The sequence below is a fragment of the Rana temporaria genome, chromosome 10 (assembly GCF_905171775.1).
Source record: "Rana temporaria chromosome 10, aRanTem1.1, whole genome shotgun sequence".
Classification (NCBI taxonomy): domain Eukaryota; kingdom Metazoa; phylum Chordata; class Amphibia; order Anura; family Ranidae; genus Rana; species Rana temporaria.
The window spans coordinates 116,601,563-116,622,801 of record NC_053498.1 but is presented as its reverse complement, the minus strand read 5'-3'; the positions used below and the strand labels follow the sequence as shown (position 1 = coordinate 116,622,801).

Below are 21,239 nucleotides of genomic sequence, written 5' to 3'. Positions count from 1 at the left end.
TACAGTGGGGGAGATGTATGTGGCTATTACAGTGGGGGAGATGTCTGTGGCTATTACAGTGGGGGAGATGTCTGTGGATATTACAGTGGGGGAGATGTCTGTGGCTATTACAGTGGGGGAGATGTCTGTGGCTATTACAGTGGGGAGATGTCTGTGGCTATTACAGTGGGGGGAGATGTCTGTGGATATTACAGTGGGGGGAGATGTCTGTGGATATTACAGTGGGGGAGATGTCTGTGGATATTACAGTGGGGGAGATGTCTGTGGATATTACAGTGGGGGGAGATGTCTGTGGATATTACAGGGGGGGAGATGTCTGTGGATATTACAGTGGGCAGATGTCTGTGGATATTACAGTGGGGGAGATGTCTGTGGATATTACAGTGGGGGAGATGTCTGTGGATATTACAGTGGGGGGAGATGTCTGTGGATATTACAGTGGGGGGAGATGTCTGTGGATATTACAGTGGGGGGAGATGTCTGTGGATATTACAGTGGGGGGAGATGTCTGTGGATATTACAGTGGGGGGAGATGTCTGTGGATATTACAGTGGGGGGAGATGTCTGTGGATATTACAGTGGGGGGAGATGTCTGTGGATATTACAGTGGGGGGAGACGTCTATGGATATTACAGTGGGGGGAGACGTCTGTGGATATTACAGTGGGGGAGACGTCTATGGATATTACAGTGGGGGAGATGTCTGTGGATATTACAGTGGGGGGAGATGTCTATGGATATTACAGTGGGGGGAGACGTCTGTGGATATTACAGTGGGGGAGACGTCTATGGATATTACAGTGGTGAGATGTCTGTGGATATTACAGTGGGGGAGATGTCTGTGGATATTACAGTGGGGGAGATGTCTGTGGATATTACAGTGGGGACTATATATGGTGGTGATCCTAAAAATGTATGTGTGTTATAATTGAAATTAGTCGATTAATCTATAAAAAAAAAAAAAAATCTATTAATCGAACACGAAAATTTTAATCAGTAACAGCCCTACCTCGAAGACATTCTTTTAGAAGTCTTTCTCCTACTATTTCTTAATTTTTCTAAGACTGTCAGTAACTAAGGATGATCAAATATGTTAAATGGTAACTTTGCATTTTCGGGAATATAGTATGTTTTTATTTTTTTATTTTTTACCTTTCACTTAGAAAACCATCAAATCCTCCATTTTGGTCAAGGGTGCCCACACTTTTTTGCATTCACTCTCGTGATGTTCTGAGATATCTTGCAAGAATATCAATTTCCGTTAAAGGAAATCTGTCATGAAAGATATATAGGAGGTGCCATTGCTGCTTTCCTTCTGAACACTTTGGCTCCCTGCTGTCCATTTTGGCTTCAGTACTTTGTAAGCAAGAAGAGTATGGAGTTCACGTGTTTTGTGGGTCTGTAATTCAAATTTTTGAAGACAGGCAACTAGTGTTTTCAGGCAGGGACCAGCAGTGGTAATATTTATCTTCTTGCATCCTTTTATATCGAATTGGTCTACATCATTTTGAAAGCAGCAGCTTATATGACCCATGACCAGCGCATCGAGACTTTGGACAAATCTTGTACTTTCTTGCCTTTTATTTCCCAAGTAATAACTGTGCATGTTTTTATGCTTATGTTTAGTAGTTTGTAATTTTATTTTCTCTACCACCTTCCCTTCTTTCCAGCTCCATCCAGCTATTCTACACTGTCAGAAACATTTTTCATCTGTTCTATGATGTTGTCCCAACGTATCACAAGTGAGTGTTCCAGCATCCCCATGAACCTCATGGCTTTAACTGTTTGCATGAACTGTGCTGATTGTAGGTGATTTGTATGTGCGACATGCTTTTTTTTTTTTCGTGCTTTCATTTGCAGCAGCATTTCCCAGTGCCACTGAAGGTCTTGATTTCAAGAAAGAAGCATTTTGTGATTATAAATCATCTTGTCACTCCTTTATTTCACAAACCTTGCACGTTGAAAATATGTTTGCAGTTTCTGTTTTTTTTTTTTTTTTTTTTTTTTTTTTTAAGCCAGTAGTCCTTTTACTACAGGTTTTAAAAACATCTTCAGAACTGCTGCACAAAGCTGAGGATTGGTTTAGAAATAATTGTATATGCGAGGCACTCTAATAGAGGCAAATCCCCATGTACATAAAATCCCAGCTCAAAACTGCACTTGGATGGTGATGATACCTGCAGTGAAAAATATTATTACGAAAAAGCTGCTGCTCAGCTGCGATATATCTTCCAAAGAACAAATTCCAATACAGTAGTACCTTGGATTACAAGCATAATCCGTTCCAGAAGAATGCTTGTAATCCAAAGCGCTCGTATATCAAAGTGAGTTTCCCCATAAGAATCAATGGAAACTTGGATAATTCGTTCCACAGCCACTGCTTGTCTATGCAGTACCGCATGTGGCCAGAGGGGGGGGGGGGCTGGAGAAGTTTGGAGACACTCGGGAACGGAGTGATCCCAAGTGGCTCTTGAGTGTCTACGAGCGTCATCGGTACCTCTGGCCAAATGCGCTACTGCACACCCCAGAGGCTTGAATCCTGCTCGTCTTGTGAGACAACGGGTCAGGATTACAAAAAAACAAACAAAAAAAACTTGTATTGCGAAACGCTCAAACTGCGTTACTCGCAATCCGAGGTTTTGCTGTATATCAAAAAGAGCCACGCTATAAACAGTGCTAATTAAAGCATATTTAAATTATTCCAAGTGTAAATTGAGAAATACAATGATAGTGAAAATATCATACAATCTATCTATTAACACCTGTGCACAACAAAGTCGAAATGTAGATGCAGCAATAAAGTTAATAAAAAGTGCAAAGAATTTGCGAAAATGTAAAAAGTGAAGATAGTGGGCCAGATTCGGAGAGCTTCGCCTATCTTTAGGCGGGCGTAGCGTATCTCAGATACACTACGCCGCCGTAAGTTTGAGCAGCAAGTTGTGTATTCACATAGAACTTGCGCTGAAACTTACGGCGGCGCAGTGTAACTGGGCCGGCGTAAGCCCGCCTAATTCAAAGTAGGCTGGTTGGGGGCGTGTACTATGTAAAATAGTAGTGACCCCACGTTTTTAACGAACGGCGCATGCGCCGTCCGTGGACGTATGCCAGTGCGCATGCTCCAAATGACGTCGGTAAATCGTCATGCTTTCGACGTGAACTACGTCCAGCCCTATTCGAACGACTTACGCAAACGACGTAAAAATTTCAAAACTCTGCGCGGGAATGATGGCCATACTTAACATAGGATACGCCGCACATACCCCTCATATAGTAGGGGTAACTTTACGCCGGAAAAAGCCGAACGCAAACGGCGTAAATACTAATTTGCATATTCCTCGCGTAAACATACGGAAGCGGCACCTAGCGGACAGCCAGAAAATGCAGCCTAAGATACGACTGTGTAAGACACTTACACCTGTCGGATCTTAGGGATATCTATGCGTAACTGATTCTCTGAATCAGGCACATAGATACGACCGACCGCACTCAGAGATACGACGGCGTATCAGGAGATACGCCGTCGTATCTCTTTTCTGAATCCGGCCCATAAAGTTTAACATTAGACGTGATCCTCTTGAAAAATTTAATTTCTGTAAGTAGTGAGCATCCATCACCATTCAGGTCTCCAAAAATGTGACACTGCCACCTCGGTAAAGACGCAGGCTTGCCAAATTCAGTGGACCATCTAAAAAGAGAAGTCAAATGGGCATGTGGCCACACACCCTGGCCAGGGTAATTCCAAGGCTCTTCTACAGGATCCACTTGAGGATAAGACTAAGGACTGTATTGCTCATCTCAATGGCATCCTGATATGACCGTAATTAATAATGAAAGGAGAAGCTCCACATAGTGTAAAACCCTTCTAAATGTTGTAATGTACTGATAACATTATTAGTGCCGTGAGCACAGTGAGGGCAGTGTGCAATGCATACGAAATAGAATACAATTATATACAGAACTTGCACATTTCGTTTGCATGACTTTTAATAAACACACACTGATCTGTCCCATGGTCCAGCGATGCGGCCACGACAAAGCCTCGCCATTATCCCGGTGGCAGAAAGTGATGAGAATTCCATAATTTTAGAGTTGTCACCATAAGAGAAGAGGGAAGGGTAAACCTTCCAATGGGGATCGCTTATCAGGTAACAACTGAATCAGAGGGGACTTTCTCTCGCTTCCTGTTGTGTCTCCAGGCTAGTAAGTGAAGAGAAATCTTTCCTAATGAGACACAGCAGAAGAAAATAAATTGATGGGTTTTAACCCTTCCTTACTCTAACCAAAACTGCAAAAAAAGCTATATGTAAATTTTGAATGGGTTAGTTCAGCTTTACAGAATAAATGTAAAGGTGAACACCAGACACTCTCCCCACATATGGTCCCTCCCCCCCGGTCCCTGCTGTATTTACCGCTCAGGTTCGCTAAACTGTCAGCACCCCCTTAGTCACTCCAGTGGTCCAGTGATTGTCTTTTTTTCCATTCCTGGATGGACCAGTTGGATTGTGGCCAGTGGAGATTCTGACCAATCAGAATTCATCTGGTCTGTCCTGGAAGTGCATACAGAGAAAAGAGCAGGTATTTCAAATCCCTGGAGCAGCTTCGAGGGTGCTGATGGCTTAGCCCCCCCCCAGGGATAAGTACAGTGGACAGTGAGGGCCAGGGGGTGAGGATGGTGTGCGGTGTTCACCTTTTTATATGTATTTTTTTTTTTTTTGTAAAGGTGAACACTACATATAGCATTTTAGCTTAAAGCGTTACTAAAGGGAATTTTTTTTTAAAAATAACAAACATGTCATACTTGCCTCCACTGTGCAGTTCGTTTTGCACAGAGTGTCCCCGATTCATGTCTTCTGGGGTCCCTCGGCGGCTGTCTCTGGTCCTCCCAGCAATTGTTCACCACAGTCATACGAGAGCTCGCATGGTGGTCACTAATTGCGGGCGCGCTCCTGTGATACAGTGAGCAGCCATAGCCGCTCACTGTATCACTCAGCCCCGCCCCTCGGCGCGCCGTGTCACTGGATGTGATTGACAGCAGCGCCAGCCAATGGCTGCACTGCTCTCTAGCCAATCAGCAGCCAGGCTGAGCGGCGAAGAGGATCGCGGGACATTTTTGAGGGGTCAGGTAAGTATAAGAGGGGGGGGGGGGGGGCGGCAGTATCGGATGTTTTTTCACCTTAATCCATAGATTGCATTAAGGTGAAAAAACTTTTTCCTTTACAACTCCTTTAAGTGTTTTTTAGTGTGTAAATTCCTGAGCAGGTATCTGTAAATGGAGTGTGAAGGGTCGGGCTTAGTTCAGGTTATATTTTTTGTCTGTGCACAGTATTCCTTTATCTTGCTACTACTGCAATCAAATTCTGATTGTTCTTTAATTTACAGACAGAACCTACAGAAACTTCCTCAGCTGTCCGCCATTCATCACAACAACTGCATGTACATCGCGCATCACCTACTAACGCTCGGCCACCAGTTCCGCTATCATCTTCCTTCTCCGCTCAGCGATGGAGCGGCTACTTTTGTTGACATGGTACCTGGCTACAGACGACTAGGTGGGCGTTACTAATAAGACCTGTATATTTTTATTTAGTTTAGATTACAAAGTATAAAGGAGTAGTCTGTAGCTTGTACATGTGGTTAATATTCTTTGTATTCCTACAAAGGCACAGAGACTTTTCTGGCACAGATGCGTACCCAGAAAGATGAGCTGCTCGACCGCTTATCAAATGCTAGATCTTTTAGCAATATGGAGGATGAAGAGAGTTATACTGCCGCCCATAAGGCCATACGACAGGTGAGAATGGACTTCTCTGTCTCAGCATAAGGTTTCCTTTAAGAATTGTGGTTGAAAAATAACCTGATACACTGTTTTAAAGTAGAGATTCAGGTTTACTGGCCCAAACAAACTATATCCATTACTAACTGATGCAGCTGCTGTTTGCGCTGGACTATACTGTAGTAGCATCAACTACATACAGTAAGAGGTGGTGTGTCCTGCAACAATGTAACTTTAAAGGAGAAGCCCAGCCCGAGCTTGTTTGGCTGTACTACTCCTGTGGATCACAGGAATACAGTTTAGTTTTGCACTCCTGTGGCCTGTTTTCAGCAGAGAGCAGGCTGAAGTCCGCTTCTCTTTTGACAGATTTTAGTCCAAGCACCACGCCATCGCGACAAAGTATGGATCCGTCAGGTGCCTGGACTGACACTCGCCCCTTCCACAGCCCAGCTCACCAGTGAGTGAGGAGGGGGCAGAGCAGAGAGATGTAACTGATAGTCATCGGGGAGCGCTGAAAACCGAGTGATCAGCAGTGTTTGATCGCTCGGTTCCCAGTGTAGAGAGACCGGGAGAGGGAGACGGATGCTTCATCCACTGATGCAAGTATGATTCTAAAAAGAAAAAACGTTACTTTTAACCACTTGCCAACCACTGCACGCACTTATACGTTGACAGAATGGCACTCCTGGGCAAAAGGACGTACCTGTACGTCCCCTTTAACCTCTTCCCTACCAGGCCATTGTAAAATGACACCGGCAGGAACCCTCCCTCGATCCGGGTGGACGTCATATGACGTCCTTTGTTCCCGGCGATCTAGGGAGCGCTCGCGACACGGCGGCCACGATTGCCGCCGGCCACCCGTGACTGCCGGCAGGAGTGTGGATCTGTGTGTATAAACACCCAGATCCATGCCCTGTCAGAGGTGAGGAGACCGATGCTGTGTTCCCAGTACAGAGGAACACAGATCGATCTCCTCCCCTTGTAAGTCCCCCTACAGTTAGAACACACTTTAGGGAACATTTTAACCCCTTCAGCGCCCCCTAGCGTTAACCCCTTCCCTGCCAGTCACATTTACACAGTAATCAGTGCATATTTATAGCACTAATCGCTGTATAAATGTGAATGGTCCCAAAAACTTGTCCGATGTGTCCGCCGCAATGTCACGGTCACAATAAAAAATCTTAGATTGCTGCCAATACTAGTAAAAAAAAATGAATAAAATAAAAATGCCATAAAACTATCCCCTATTTTGTAGATGCTATAACATTTGTGCAAACCAAACGATAAATGCTTATTGCGTGTTTTTTTTTTTTTAACCAAAAATATATAGAAGAATACGTATCGGCCTAAACTGAGGGGATTTTTTTTTTTTTTTTAATATATTTTTGGTGGATATTTATTATATGCAAAAAGTAAAACAAATATTGCTTTTTTTTTTCAAAATTGTTGCTCTTTTTGTTTATATTGCAAAAAATTTAAACCACAGAGATGATCAAATACCACCAAAAGAAAGCTATATTTGTGGGGGGGGGGGAGGAAGTCAATTTTGTTTGCTAGCCACGTCCCATGGCCGCGCAATTGTCCGTTAAAGCGACGCAGTGCGGAATCGCAAAAAGTGGCCCGGTCTTTGACCAGCAAAATGGTCTGTGGCTGAAGTGGTTAAGAGACTTCGCTCTGCTGCCGAAACTAAATTGAGACCGCCAAAATGGCCCACTACACTGATCGTTTTCATGTCTATCCGGTGGTGACAGCCCTAAGTGGAGTGTTTAGCAATGTGTCTGTCGGTTCCATATTTCACAGGTTATCCATCAGCTGAGTCGTTTGGGAAAGGTGTGGCAGGATGTTCTCCCGGTGGGTTTATACTGCAAAGCTATGGGCACCTTGCTCAACACCGCCATCACAGAAATGATCAGCAAAATCACTGCTTTGCAGGTAAGGTACAAATTATTTAGATTTTTTTTTTTTTGCTCAAATTACAATTCCTTTTTTTTCCCTTATACCCATCCCTATCCTTTCTTCCTTTATCCATCCACTATGTGCTTAAAACCGAACTCCAGGTTGTTGCTAACAAAATATAACGCATTCTAGCTTATATCTCTCCTGGACTTCCAAAGTTAAAGCGGAGGTTCACCCTAAAAACATTTTTCTAACATTACATTGTGCTCACTTCCAACATTTACAGTATGCGGATTCTTTTTTTTTTTTTTTTGCTGTACATACCGTCTTATAGCTATTTTCCACACGGCTTTCGGGTTCTCACTCCCGTGGGAGTAGGCGTTCCTATGAAGAGGCGTAGTGTCATGTGGGACTTCGCCCAGATGATTGACGTCTTGACAAAACCTCCCCCTCCGGGGGATAAGGCGCGTCACGAGTTTCCCAAAGAAGCCGAACTGCGAGTCGGCTCTATACGGCGACTGCGCAGTCAGCTCTACACGGCTCCTAGTCGGTGCGCAGGCGCCGTATAGAGCCGACTCGCAGTTCGGCTTCTTTGGGATACTCGTGACGCGCCTTATCCGCCGGGGGGGAAGGTTTTGTCAAGACGTCAATCATCTGGGCGAAGTCCCACATGACACTACGCCTCTTCATAGGAACGCCTACTCCCGCGGGAGTGAGAACCCGAAAGCCGTGTGGAAAATAGCTATAAGACGGTATGTACAGCAAAAAAAAAAAAAAAAAAAAAAAAGAATCCGCATACTGTAAATGTTGGAAGTGAGCACAATGTAATGTTAGAAAAATGTTTTTAGGGTGAACCTCCGCTTTAAGATGATCCCATCAGAAGTCCCACCCAGTTAATGTGTCCTTTTCAAAGAGATATTATGGTGTCACTCTTTACCTGTGAACTCTGTTATAGTAAGGAATCTAGTGGGGGGGTTCCATACTTTTAAATTGACTATATGGAAACTTTTGGCTCTATATTACTCCTATATAATAAAGGAACAAACTGCTTTTGGAAAAATCTCAGCAATTTAATTTCTGAGAGAGAAAGAATTGGCCAGTGTTTCAGCCCACTTTTCCCTACCCAAAAAATGAAAATGGGTTCTTAGCCTGAAAAATGCTTAAAGAGGAGTTCCACCTAAAAATGGAACTTCCGCTTAACCCACTCCTCGCCCCCTTACATGCCACATTTGGCATGTAATTTTTTTGGGGGTGGGGGATTCAGGAGAAGGGGACTTTCTGTCCCACTTCCTTCTTCCGCCGAGGGGCTGGAAAGGCGATTAGCTTAATCACATTTTCACAGCCCCTCCCTGTAGGCGAGCGCCTGTCCAATCGGACGGCGCCGCTCGCGCATGCGCAGTGCCGCTCACGCATGCGCAGTGGGTGCCCGGCCATGAAGCCGAAAGCTGTCACTGCCGGGTGCCCACACTAGAAATGAAGAGGGGGGGCGAGGAGCGGCGCCCCGCCCGGCGCGGCGCTGGAGCCGTGGAGTAGGTAAGTGTCAGTTTATTAAAAGCCAGCAGCTACACTTTTTGTAGCTGCTGACTTTTAATAAACGTAAAAAATGGGTGGAAAACCCCTTTAACCACTTAAGCCCCGGACCAATATGCAGCCTAAAGACCCAAGGTGTTTTTACAGTTCGGGACTGCGTCGCTTTAACAGACAATTGCGCGGTCGTGCGACGTGGCTCCCAAACAAAATTGGCGTCCTTTTTTCCCCACAAATAGAGCTTTCTTTTGGTGGTATTTGATCACATCTGCGGTTTTTAGTTTTTGCGCTATAAACAAAAATAGAGCGACAATTTTGAAAAAAAAGCAATATTTTTTACTTTTTGCTGTAATAAATATCCCCCAAAAACATATATAAAAACATTTTTTTTCCTCAGTTTAGGCCGATACGTATTCTTCTACCTATTTTTAGTAAAAAAAATCGCAATAAGCGTTTATCGATTGGTTTGCGCAAAATTTATAGTGTTTACAAAATAGGGGATAGTTTTATTGCATTTTTATTTTTTATTTTTTTTTTACTACTAATGGCGGCGATCAGCAATTTTTTTCGTGACTGCGACATTATGGCGGACACTTCGGACAATTTTGACACATTTTTGGGACCATTGTCATTTTCACAGCAAAAAATGCATTTAAATTGCATTCTTTATTGTGAAAATGACAGTTGCAGTTTGGGAGTTAACCACAGGTGGCGCTGTAGGAGTTAGGGTGCACCTAGTATGTGTTTACAACTGTTTGGGGGTGTGGCTGTAGGAATGACGTCATCGATCGTGTCTTCCCTATAAAGGGAATGACGCGATCGATGCGCCGCCATAGTGAAGGACGGGGAAGCCGTGTTTACATACGGCTCTCCTCGTTCTTCAGCTCCGGGGAGCGATCGCGACGGAGCGGCTATAAACAAATAGCCGCGCCGTGGTCCCGGATCGCTCCCTGAGCGGACCCGACCTCCGCATGTAGCGGGGGGGGTCCCGATCGGACCCCCCACCCGCTAATAGGCGAGGACGTACGTGTACGCCCATGTGCCTGTACGTGCCATATTGTGGACGTATATGTACATGCGGGGGTCGGGAAGTGGTTAAAGCAAATCAAAACGAAACCCTCCTACTGTATACTTTACAACCAACAAAGCTGCTGCCTCTGTTTGATCTGCAGGTGCCATGGCACTGCACATGTGATCAGTTATAACACCGGCCCTTTTATGGTTTGACAGTTCGGTTGAGAGCAAAAGCAAACTTTACAGTTGTTCATGGCATGCCTTGAATGAAAATGGCTTGGGAAATGGTTAAATAGGTTTAGTTCCACATTAAAGTGGAACTTTAGTCAGAAAATAAAGTCCTACAAGGTCACTTCATGCTGACCTTTTTTATAGGTATAGCTATGTAACATATAAAAAATAAGTGTCTATACTGTTTAAAATCCAGTAATGCACCGTTTCACCCTGCTCTGCACATGCTCATGGGCTCTGTGCCAAATATGTGGGGGTCGATCTGCTGTCAGTCTAAAGATTTACTGTTGCTCAGGGGCTCTGGGCTTCAGCGAAATGGCAGCGTTCCAGCAAGAAGCAACGGGAGCAATACTGGAGGCAATTTACAGCACATACTAATTTTGGTAGCATGTTTTAAAGTGGAATGTATTTTCCTTGCTAAAGAACATATATTTTAATCAATTTGTTATGGATAAGGCCTCGTTCGCACCATGGTGCAGAGACCTCAGTTTTTCTGCACGCGTTCTGCAAGGGCACAGAAAGAAAACTGTTGTTCTCTATGTACCCTGTTCACACCGCAACACTGGTTTCACAATTTATTTATCTTTCCTGTGCAGGATCTGCATCATGTGTGCAGTTTTTTGAGTGGGGGGGGGGGGACTGATAGACTGCTATGACATCAACATTGGTGTCAATAGGGCACAAAACTGACGCACATGTAAGCTGTTGTGTCTGCAAGTGAAATCTGCGCGGTTTTCCATCAGGTCCCATCGGTTTTAATGGTGTGAATGAGCACTAAAGTTCCACTTGAAGGTAACCGTAGTACTGAAGGCTGATATATTCCTGTGTTGGCCTTTAAGCGGTGTTCGGGCCAGAAAAAAGTCAGCAGTAAGGATGAGCTCTGGCGTGTTCGCATGGTACACGTGCAGAGCCGCCAGGAAGTCTGCACGGCGCTGAGCTGATCACAGCCAGGGAGACGTTTTCCAATCTCTGCAGCCAAGCATCGGGAAATGTCTCCCTGGCTGTGATTAGCGCAGCGCCATGCAGGCTTCCTGGCGGGCTCTGCACGTGTACTATGCGAACACGCTGGAGCTCATCCATAGTCAGCAGCTACACATACTGCAGTTGCTGGCTTTTAATAATAGGACACTTGCCTGTCCTGGAGTCCAGCGATGTCTGCACCCGCAGCTGATGTTTCCATCAGCTGTCGGGTGCTCCGCCGCCATTGCAGGTAGGGGAACCTGGCAGGGTAGCCTTTTCGGCTTCACGCTGGGAATCCTACTGCACATGCGCGAGGCCTCGCTCCTCTCTCCTATTGGCCCGGCGGCCAGGGGAGGAGGAAGGGGCACCAAGTGACGTCACTGCTCCGCAGCAGGGACTCCCGGAAGTGGAAAAGGATGCCTGTCAGACGGGTATCCTGAGCTCCCTCCCCCCCCCCCCCCGAAAGGTGCCAATTGTGGCACCGGAGGGGGGGAGGAATAAGATGAGCGGAAGTTCCACTTTTGGGTAAAACTCCGCTTTAAGAACAAGTGCCATTTCTCATAAGCCAGCTTGCGTGTGCTAGCGCTTCCCTTCACAACTTTTGCTCTTCCGTGTCATTACCTTTTTTTTTTTTTTATCTGTTCTCAAACTTATTACGCAGAGATAAGAAGAAAATGTTAAACAGACCCCAGCTTCAGCCACATACTTCCCCACGCTGCGTTTCCAACAGCTTACTGAGGCAGGCCATTAGCTTAGAGAAAACACTTCCCATTATGCACCTTTTCAGTCTTTCTCTGCACTGCATTACACCTCTTTTTGTCTCAACCAATATTTGCACATCTACTGTATGTCACTATTGGAGAAGCAAGGGGGGTGGGGGCAGGAAATAGTTGCTGAGGCTAAACCTAAAGCAACCCACCCAATTAATGAAAGGACCATCTCGGTACTGAAACACGATAAACATTATTATATTAATAGTTTTATTACAGATAAAATTACAAAACAGACAATTATACACATCAGAGATTGGTCAGGGTTTTGACTAGTTTTGCGGGGTTGCACCGCTTCTTCAGGAGAGCCAATCTATAGAATGGATGATACAATAAAATACATATAATAAAGTTCAGCAGAAAAATTTATAATATGCAAGGAGAGTAGTAGCTTACCTGATGGGTAATTAAGTCAAGCACGGAACCAGGCGGCCCAAAAGGTCCCCCCCCCCCCCGCGTGCGGCGGACAAGGGGGATTATGCGTAGATATCTAGGTGTAAGGCGTATAATTGATTGAAGGACCCAATTAAGGACCCATGGCAGGGTATGGGGGGGGGGGGGGGAAAGAGCGGGGGGGTGGAAAGGAAGGAGAGAGAAGGAAAGGGGGGGGGAGAGGAGGAGGAAACAAAGGGGGGAGGGGGACTCTCTACATTGCAGATAGAGAAAGGAGCTGTGTGTTAGTGAGCGTCCTGACTCTCTGGTAGTCCAAGGGAGGGGGCGAGCACGACACTCCACACCATGGAGAAAGCCTTGCATTACGGTGTGTAGTTACAGACAGAAGAACAGGAAGTGAGGATTTCTCAGAAGAAATAAGGACATTTAAAAGCAAAATGGAAGGATGAGGTAAGTGAAGGAGGACTGCACTAAGGTAAAGGAAGTTATTTAGGAAAATAAATTGTACCTTTACAACCCCTTTAAGCACAAAAGGAACCAGGTGGGGAATGACCTCACCTAAAAGAAATTAAGGACAGTGCAGCATAAGATAAGGAAACTTTAATACAAAATGACAAATGGTAATAAAAAAAAAACTGGGTAAAAATTCCCCCCACCAGCACCTAAGCCAAAGGAGTTAAGACAACGTTGTCTAATCAAAATGCAAAATTTAACATTTTAACCCTTGCAGGGCAAAAGCAGCCCCACTGCAAGGAAGAGCTGGGCTGTATAGCATGCCAGCGCATTTTCAAATACAGTGCGATCTCTATTTTCTATAGACAGCTGACTTGGCAGTCTAGTTGGTTGGGGGTCAGTGTGCTTTACATTGTTACTTTGTACATGGGTTTTAATGACTGCATCTATGGGTGGCCACCATGTTTTATTCTTTGGTAGATCTTGGGAAGATGGTTGCCCATTGCAATAGCTCTGTCTGCCGTGTGTGTATGTATTTTATTATAATATATATATAAAAAAATTTTAACACCTCAAGATAGGAGGAGAACATGCTTTATTACCCAGCTACAAATACTCGCACAACTGAAACATTAAGAACAGTCGATTTTTACTTCCTAATCCTTTCTTTTACCGGATGGTTTCCACGTACAGTTCTCACTCCATATAATCTTGAGGTTTGAGCATGAATAGATAATGACTTGCCTACCCATGCAGATGTCATTATAATTATTTCCAAGTACTGGGTCATCGGAAGCGAGTTTCCAATTCTCATTACTGAAATGTTATTGCACTGCTCATTCTTGTGAAAGCTGTCATAAGTGAGTGACGCTGTACATGATAACAGTGGGAGATGTTCATGAAACAGGAGCAGGCTAGAAATGATCGCTTTTCTCCCCGTGGTGTACATGGTCTTTTTCTGATGCCTATATATTATTTATAGCATACCTTGTACAATATTGGGAGGAAAAATGGTTAGCAAAATTGCTCATTTTGATAAAAAAATGTTTTTTTATAACAAACATGTTATACTTGCCTGCTGTGTGCAATGATTTTGTCCAATCCTCCTCTTCTGGAGTCCTCCGCTGGCGCTCCTTGCTTCTCCTGCCTTCCAAGTACCTCCCACCAGCAAACTGCTTGCTAAGGGGGGATACTTGTGGACGCGCACACCATAGACACACCATGGACGTGAACACCATAGACGCACCATGGACGTGAACACCATAGACGCACCATGGACGTGAACACCATAGACGCACCATGGACGTGAACACCATAGACGCACCATGGACGTGAACACCATAGACGCACCATGGACGTGAACACCATAGACGCACCATGGACGTGAACACCATAGACGCACCATGGACGTGAACACCATAGACGCACCATGGACGTGAACACCATAGACGCACCATGGACGTGAACACCATAGACGCACCATGGACGTGAACACCATAGACGCACCATGGACGTGAACACCATAGACGCACCATGGACGTGAACACCATAGACGCACCATGGACGTGAACACCATAGACGCACCATGGACGTGAACACCATAGACGCACCATGGACGCGAACACCATAGACGCACCATGGACGTGAACACCATAGACGCACCATGGACGTGAACACCATAGACGCACCATGGACGTGAACACCATAGACGCACCATGGACGTGAACACCATAGACGCACCATGGACGCGAACACCATAGACGCACCATGGACGCGAACACCATAGACGCACCATGGACGCGAACACCATAGACGCACCATGGACGCGAACACCATAGACGCACCATGGACGCGAACACCATAGACGCACCATGGACGCGAACACCATAGACGCACCATGGACGCGAACACCATAGACGCACCATGGACGCGAACACCATAGACGCACCATGGACGCGAACACCATAGACGCACCATGGACGCGAACACCATAGACGCACCATGGACGCGAACACCATAGACGCACCATGGACGCGAACACCATAGACGCACCATGGACGCGAACACCATAGACGCAGGCTTTGACCTGCCCCCTACTCATGTGATTGACGGCACCAAGAGCCAATGGCTCCCACTTCTATTAATCTGCCCTGTGAGGAGGGAGAGAGTGGCTGCTCTTGCACAGCGCTGGATCGAGATTGGGCTCAGTAAAGTATTAATTGGGGGGGGGACACAGAACGTTTTATTTACCTTTAAACCTGTAGTAAATTCCTGACAGACAAAACAAAAAATAATATGGTCCTTGCAAGATAATGCATAATGTGCTAGTATCCATCTCGCAGTAGCACATTATGAAAGACTTGTCTTAAAAGGAGGGCCCTCCGACAGCCACGCTGTCACCGCTTTTATCTTCACGCTGTCTTCATTCTGGGTTTGCAGGCTTCTGCTGTTTGGCTGAGGCACGATGACGTCACTCTCACACATGCGCATGGGAGCCATGGCCGCAGCACAGCGCTCTCAAATGGATGACATGCCATTCATTGAGAGCGCAGTGCAACTAAAGTAAACATCTAACTGGTGAACGTTTGGGAGATACTAACTGTACCTACAGGTAAGTCTTATTATAGGCTTACCAGTAGGTATGACTTTAAAACTGGACTTTACTACCACTTTAATGCAGAGAATCAGGGGTCAGTGCAAACATTTATTTTGTATGTTTTTAAAATGTTCTAAAACCACTGTGACTCCACTGAGATTTGTCGTCTACGTTTTTGTTTTAAGTTTTTTTGTGTTTTAATTTTCCTGGCTGTTTTATTTTTTTATTTGGTCACTTTTTTCATTTTTGGTGTAATTTTCTTGTGTGAATAGGACATCTCCACTGAAGATGGAGAGCGACTGTATGCTCTGTGCCGGACCATGGTGGAGGAGGGACCCCTTGTGTTTACACCGCTTGTTGAAGAAGGCAAGAACAAGAAGTTCCAGGAGGAAGTACCGGTCTATGTACAGAAGTGGATGAAATTCAAAGAGCTTATGATCATCCTGCAAGCAAATCTGCAGGAGATCATTGATCGGTAGGTGCCAGGTCTCCTTTTTGAGAAAAAATAGTTAAACTTGGGCAATCAATATTTCATCTAATGCTGCTTCAAACATCTCCCTTTTTAACCATTTCAGCCCTGGGGGATTTGGCTGTCAAATGACCAGGCCACTTTTTGCGATTAAGCACTGTGTCGCTTTAACTGACAATTGCGCGGTCGTGCAAAGTGGCTCCAAAAACAAAATTGGCGTCCTTTTTCTCCCACAAATAGAGCTTTCTTTTGGTGGCATTTGATCACCTCCTGTGGCTTTTATTTCTTGTGCTATAAATAAAAATAGAGCAACAATTTTTGGGGGGCTATAATAAATATCCCCACACGTAGTTTTTATGGCATTTTTATTATAATTTTTTTTTTTTACTAGTTATGGCGGTGATCTGCATTTTTTTTTTTTTTTTTTTTTTTTTTTTATCGTGACTGCGACATTATGGCCGATACATTGGACACTTTTGATGCTATTTTGGGACCATTCATGTTTATACAGCGATCAGTGCTATAAAAATACACCGATTACTGTATACATGTGACTGGTAGGGAAGGGGTTAACCAGTAGGGGAAGGGGTTAAGTGTGTCCCTAGAGAGGGATTTTAACTGTGTGGGGGCGGGGCTTATTGTGACACGTCACTGGTCGCTACTCCCGATGAGAGGGAGCAGACGATCAGTGTTGTGTCACTAGGCAGAACAGGGAGATGCCTTGTTTACACTGGCATCCCTCCGTTCTGCGTTTCCGTGACCCGATCGCAGGACACCGGCAGACATCGAGTCATGGTCATGGAGACGGCGGCGGGCGCTAGGCGGCAGATTCAAAGCAACGTATATATACGTTCCCTGGCCGTGCCATTCTGCTGATCTATAAGTGCGTGAGGCAGTCGGCACGTGGTTAATATGTTCATTGGTGGGCACTATAAGTAATTCTGTACTGAGCTGTACGTTCAGGGGACAGATACTATTTAGAAAGTGTAGAAAAAAAATGATATATATTTGGTTTAGCCAAGCTAAATAGGTTTTAAAGTGTATCCTTTAAAACTATTATTTTGTAAGTTAAAAGTACCTTGGCAATGGCAAGCTCAATGTTTTTCTCAGGCCATCTGCCCTCGAAAGAAAAAAACATCAAGAAATAAGCTGTACCACCTGGCAAGAATCAGTCTGTCATATTACACCCAAGCTGGGAGTAACATTTTTTAGCATTTTGCACCTTTAACCACTGGGCGCTGACAATACGCAAATGTGCTGCCTGTTGGCAGGTGGACCTTGGCGCAGAGAGGCTGCATATTTTCGCACCAATTAGCCAACACATCTGTGCTGAGAGCGTGCTCCCGCCACAATTACCAGCGGCGAATGGAAAGCTTTCCAATCATGTGATCGCCAATCACTTCCCCCGCCTCCCGACATCTGAAACCTCTCGAGCTGGTAGGAGCCGGTGCAAAGGCGTTAAAGATCCCCCTTCAAACACCACCTTTCTGTAGTTTTGCATAGATCTGGGTAAAGATCCTTCATCTGTTTTTTTTTTTATTTTTATTGTGGTCTTTGAACTCTCTGGAGATTTCTTTTGTCGTGTGGGATTTTTTTTTTTTGCTGCCTGCGTGCATTAAGTGCAATAATACTCAGTTGTGTAGTCACTAGGATATAAAGTGAAGGGAAACATCACAGATCTCCTCATATACTCTGGAACACACTCCAGCAGTTTCTCCTACACCACACAGACATACTGTCACACCAATATTGCAAAACGCTTGTACCACCCCTAATAAACACAGCCAAAATATGTATTCCTTTTCATTGGGGAACAGCCCGGGTCCCGCCTACCTGGCTCAAACGAATTGGCAAAATTGCAGAGATGGAGGAATTAATTTCCTTAGCCTACCCAGCCAAATTCTCCCACACTTGTGCCTGCTGGACCCACTTCCACACCACAGATAGATATAAGCTACTGATGAACCAAACTCAATCTAACCCTTCACTCCAAGATACTTTAGACCAGGGGTGGCCAAACTTTTTTCAAAAAGGGCCAGATTTGATGAAGTGAACATGCGTAAGGGCAGACTATTTTACTGACATACTTTGAACCATTAAAATTTGATCTAAGTGTGTTTGCCCAAGCACTAATACACTGCCCAACAAGGATTCTCTTGTCTTTGTGGCTGCGTGTGGTGAAAAGATGAGCTCAGGCATATTATTTGGATATACCGTATTTATTGGCGTATAACACGCAGGAGGGAAGTTTCAGGAAAAAAATGTTAATAAAGAACTGTGAAGCAAAATAAGGGTCATTGCCCATCAATGCAGCCTTGCCATTGCCATGAATGCAGCCTTGCCATTGCCATGAATGCAGCCTTGCCATTGCCATGAATGCAGCCTGATCGATGCCCATCTGCAGCCTACAGATTACATACAGGAGAATCTCCTGTTTACACAGCAGCCTCTTTAATACAATGTCACGCCTCCTATGATAGACAGAGGAGTTGTCCAATGGCAGCCCAGGAGACAAGACTTCCTATTACAGATGCCGCAGAGTAAACAGGAGATTCTCCTGTATGTAATTTGACAGCACTCATTCCCCGTCCCTTCCTGTCCCCTCCGAGGCAGCACCGATAAATACAGTATATATACAAATTACCAGGGGGCCACACTAAACTGGAACGGGGGCCGCAATTGGCCCCCGGGCCGGACTTTGGACATGCCTGCTTTAGACTCATAATGACCCTCTCCATACAATCCACCTGATGCTTTTAGTTAAACATGAGACGTAGGTCCTCCCTCTCCTAAACAAGGAAGAATGAGAGAGGACCCCCTCTCGAAATATCCAAGTACAGGCTTTTGCTGTTCTATCTGTATTTCATTGATTTTTGGCGGAGACTGGGAGGTGATGTACAACCCCCCTCCCCCCACTCGTTTTCTATTCTTTTCGTCCTCTTTCTCACTTAAGGTTTACATCTTCACCAACCTTATGCATCCACTAAAGCTCTATCTCATGAAACATTGAAAATTGACCAGATCGGGTCATGTGCTAAATGGCCGAAAAACCAAACCTAATGACCATAATTGGTAGGCAAACTCTTAAACATCCGATCATATAAAAGATACACACCCAAACCAATCTAGCAATAGACAGAAGGCTTGTTTTTATAGCTAGCAAGGGACGTTAACGGATCCAACACAACCAGACACTATTTCTTAATTATTACTTGTTTTGTCGACTTTTTGACTTGGTTAGATACTCGCGTTTGTTCTGACCACAAGTGTTTTACCATCGATTGTAACTATCAACATGTTTTACCAACTCTCTGTTCAACAATGTTGTAAACCTACACTCCTTTTTTTTTTTTACTAATAAAATATTGTGAAAAAAATAAAGTGAAGGGAAATCTGCCCCCTGAAAAAGAACCTCAAAATAAACCTGACAAGGCTGTAACCTGTCTCCATACTATCAGAAAATGTTTTTGGCGTTGGGTTTTGCAGGCAGACAGAATTAGAAAACACCTTTGCTCTTTCTGCACTGCTAACTAATTGTATACCTGCAGTTCTTTGCTAGTAATGCTTTGCTCTGCAGGATAGCTTGAACTCACTTTGTGCTTTTTCTTTCCCAATCTTCAGGTGGGCAGATGGAAAAGGACCCCTTGCTACAGAGTTCTCCAGCAATGAAGTAAAGAGTCTGATCAGAGCTCTCTTCCAGAACACAGAAAGACGAGCAGCAGCTTTAGCCAGAATTAAATAATTTGTATCCCCTGTATTCTACCTGTAATATTATGTACATATCTCATTGTGAGGAGGTTATTAAATACATTCTTAAGAAAGCTTCTGTTCTCTTGTGGTGCAATTCGATTCATGTGTTTGTTTTATTTTTTTATAAGTTAATCTTCTTTTTATGTTTTTATTTATTTTTTGTATAAGAAAAAGTTTCTGTTCTTCCCCTGCATCAACTACCAAACAGACCAGATCTGTTGCTTCAGGGTCCAGTCTGTTATTCCAGTCCAGAATTCTTTCAGTTGACGGCTTGGTTCTGGAGTGGGTACCATGTGACCAGCTGTGTCCAATTACAATGGCCCAGATTCAAGAAGCACTTGCGCCCGCGCAACCATAGGTTACGCAGCGCAAGTGCTTACTTGCTCCGATGTAACGAGTGCTCCTGATTCAGGAACCTTGTTACACCGACTGCAGGCTAAAATCTGCGCGGCATAAGGCTCTTATGCCTCGCAGATTTTAGGCTGCATTCTTGCGGGGGCCGCTAGGGGGGCGCTCCCATTGTGTATCAGCGTGTAGTATGCAAATTGCATACCACCACTGATTCACAAGCTTGCGCGGGCCCCGCGCAAGCCAGGTACGGAGTTTCCGTACGGCTACTTTTAGCGCAAGGCTGCCCCTTCTAATAGTAGGGGCAGCCAATGCTAAAGTATAGCCATCCTTCCCGCGCCGTGAAATTTGAATTTCACGGCGTTTGCGTAAGTGAAACGTGAATGGCGCTGGACGCCATTCACGTTCACTTGGAAGCAAATGACGTCCTTGCGACGTCATTTGCCGCAATGCACGTCGGGAAAGTTTCCCGACGGAGCATGCGCTGTACGCTCGGCGCGGGAGCGCGCCTAATTTAAATGATTCCCGCCCCCGGCGGGATCATTTAACTTGCGCGCGCTTACGCCTCGCAATTCACGGAGCTACTGCTCCTTGAATCGGGGGCGCAGGGCAAAATCGTTGCCCTGCTCCCCCGCAAATATCGTGCAATTCTACTTGAATCTGGGCCAGTGTAAACAGGATTTGCTGGTTTTCGACAATTCTCTCTTCATGCTGACGGCTCTTGAAGAGAGGAGAGCTGATCCACACAGGGGACATCTAAACTGATAATCAGGACCCCAACCGTGCCTATTGGTGCAGCCTCCTCAGCGCACCTTGATGAAGGAGAAAAATTACTGATTTACAACATTTTATAACAAACTAAGAAAACATATTTTTATTTTTCAAAATTTTTGGTCAACAAAAAATAAAAAACCCAGTGGCGATTAAATACAACCAAATGAAAGCTCTATCCGTCTCAAAGTAGTACAAATTTAATTTGGGTACAGTGTTGCACCGAATGCTGAAAATTGGCCTGGGCAGGAAGGAGGTGAAAGTGCCCAGTAGGCAAGTGGTTAAACCA

General features: G+C 44.9%; 1 protein-coding gene across 1 annotated transcript in view; it reads left to right on the top strand.

Annotated features, from left to right (window-relative positions):
• ZW10 (zw10 kinetochore protein) overlaps nucleotides 1–19,903 on the top strand; it is a 55,372-nt gene extending 35,469 nt beyond the window's left edge. Inside the window, exons 11-16 of the mRNA XM_040326023.1 lie at nucleotides 1,670–1,741; nucleotides 5,379–5,548; nucleotides 5,660–5,790; nucleotides 7,573–7,704; nucleotides 15,885–16,087; nucleotides 19,703–19,903. Coding sequence (XP_040181957.1) covers nucleotides 1,670–1,741; nucleotides 5,379–5,548; nucleotides 5,660–5,790; nucleotides 7,573–7,704; nucleotides 15,885–16,087; nucleotides 19,703–19,823 — 829 coding nt within the window. The 3' untranslated portion in view covers nucleotides 19,824–19,903. The remainder of the gene's footprint in view (nucleotides 1–1,669; nucleotides 1,742–5,378; nucleotides 5,549–5,659; nucleotides 5,791–7,572; nucleotides 7,705–15,884; nucleotides 16,088–19,702) is intronic.
• Nucleotides 19,904–21,239: the final 1,336 nt, after the last annotated feature.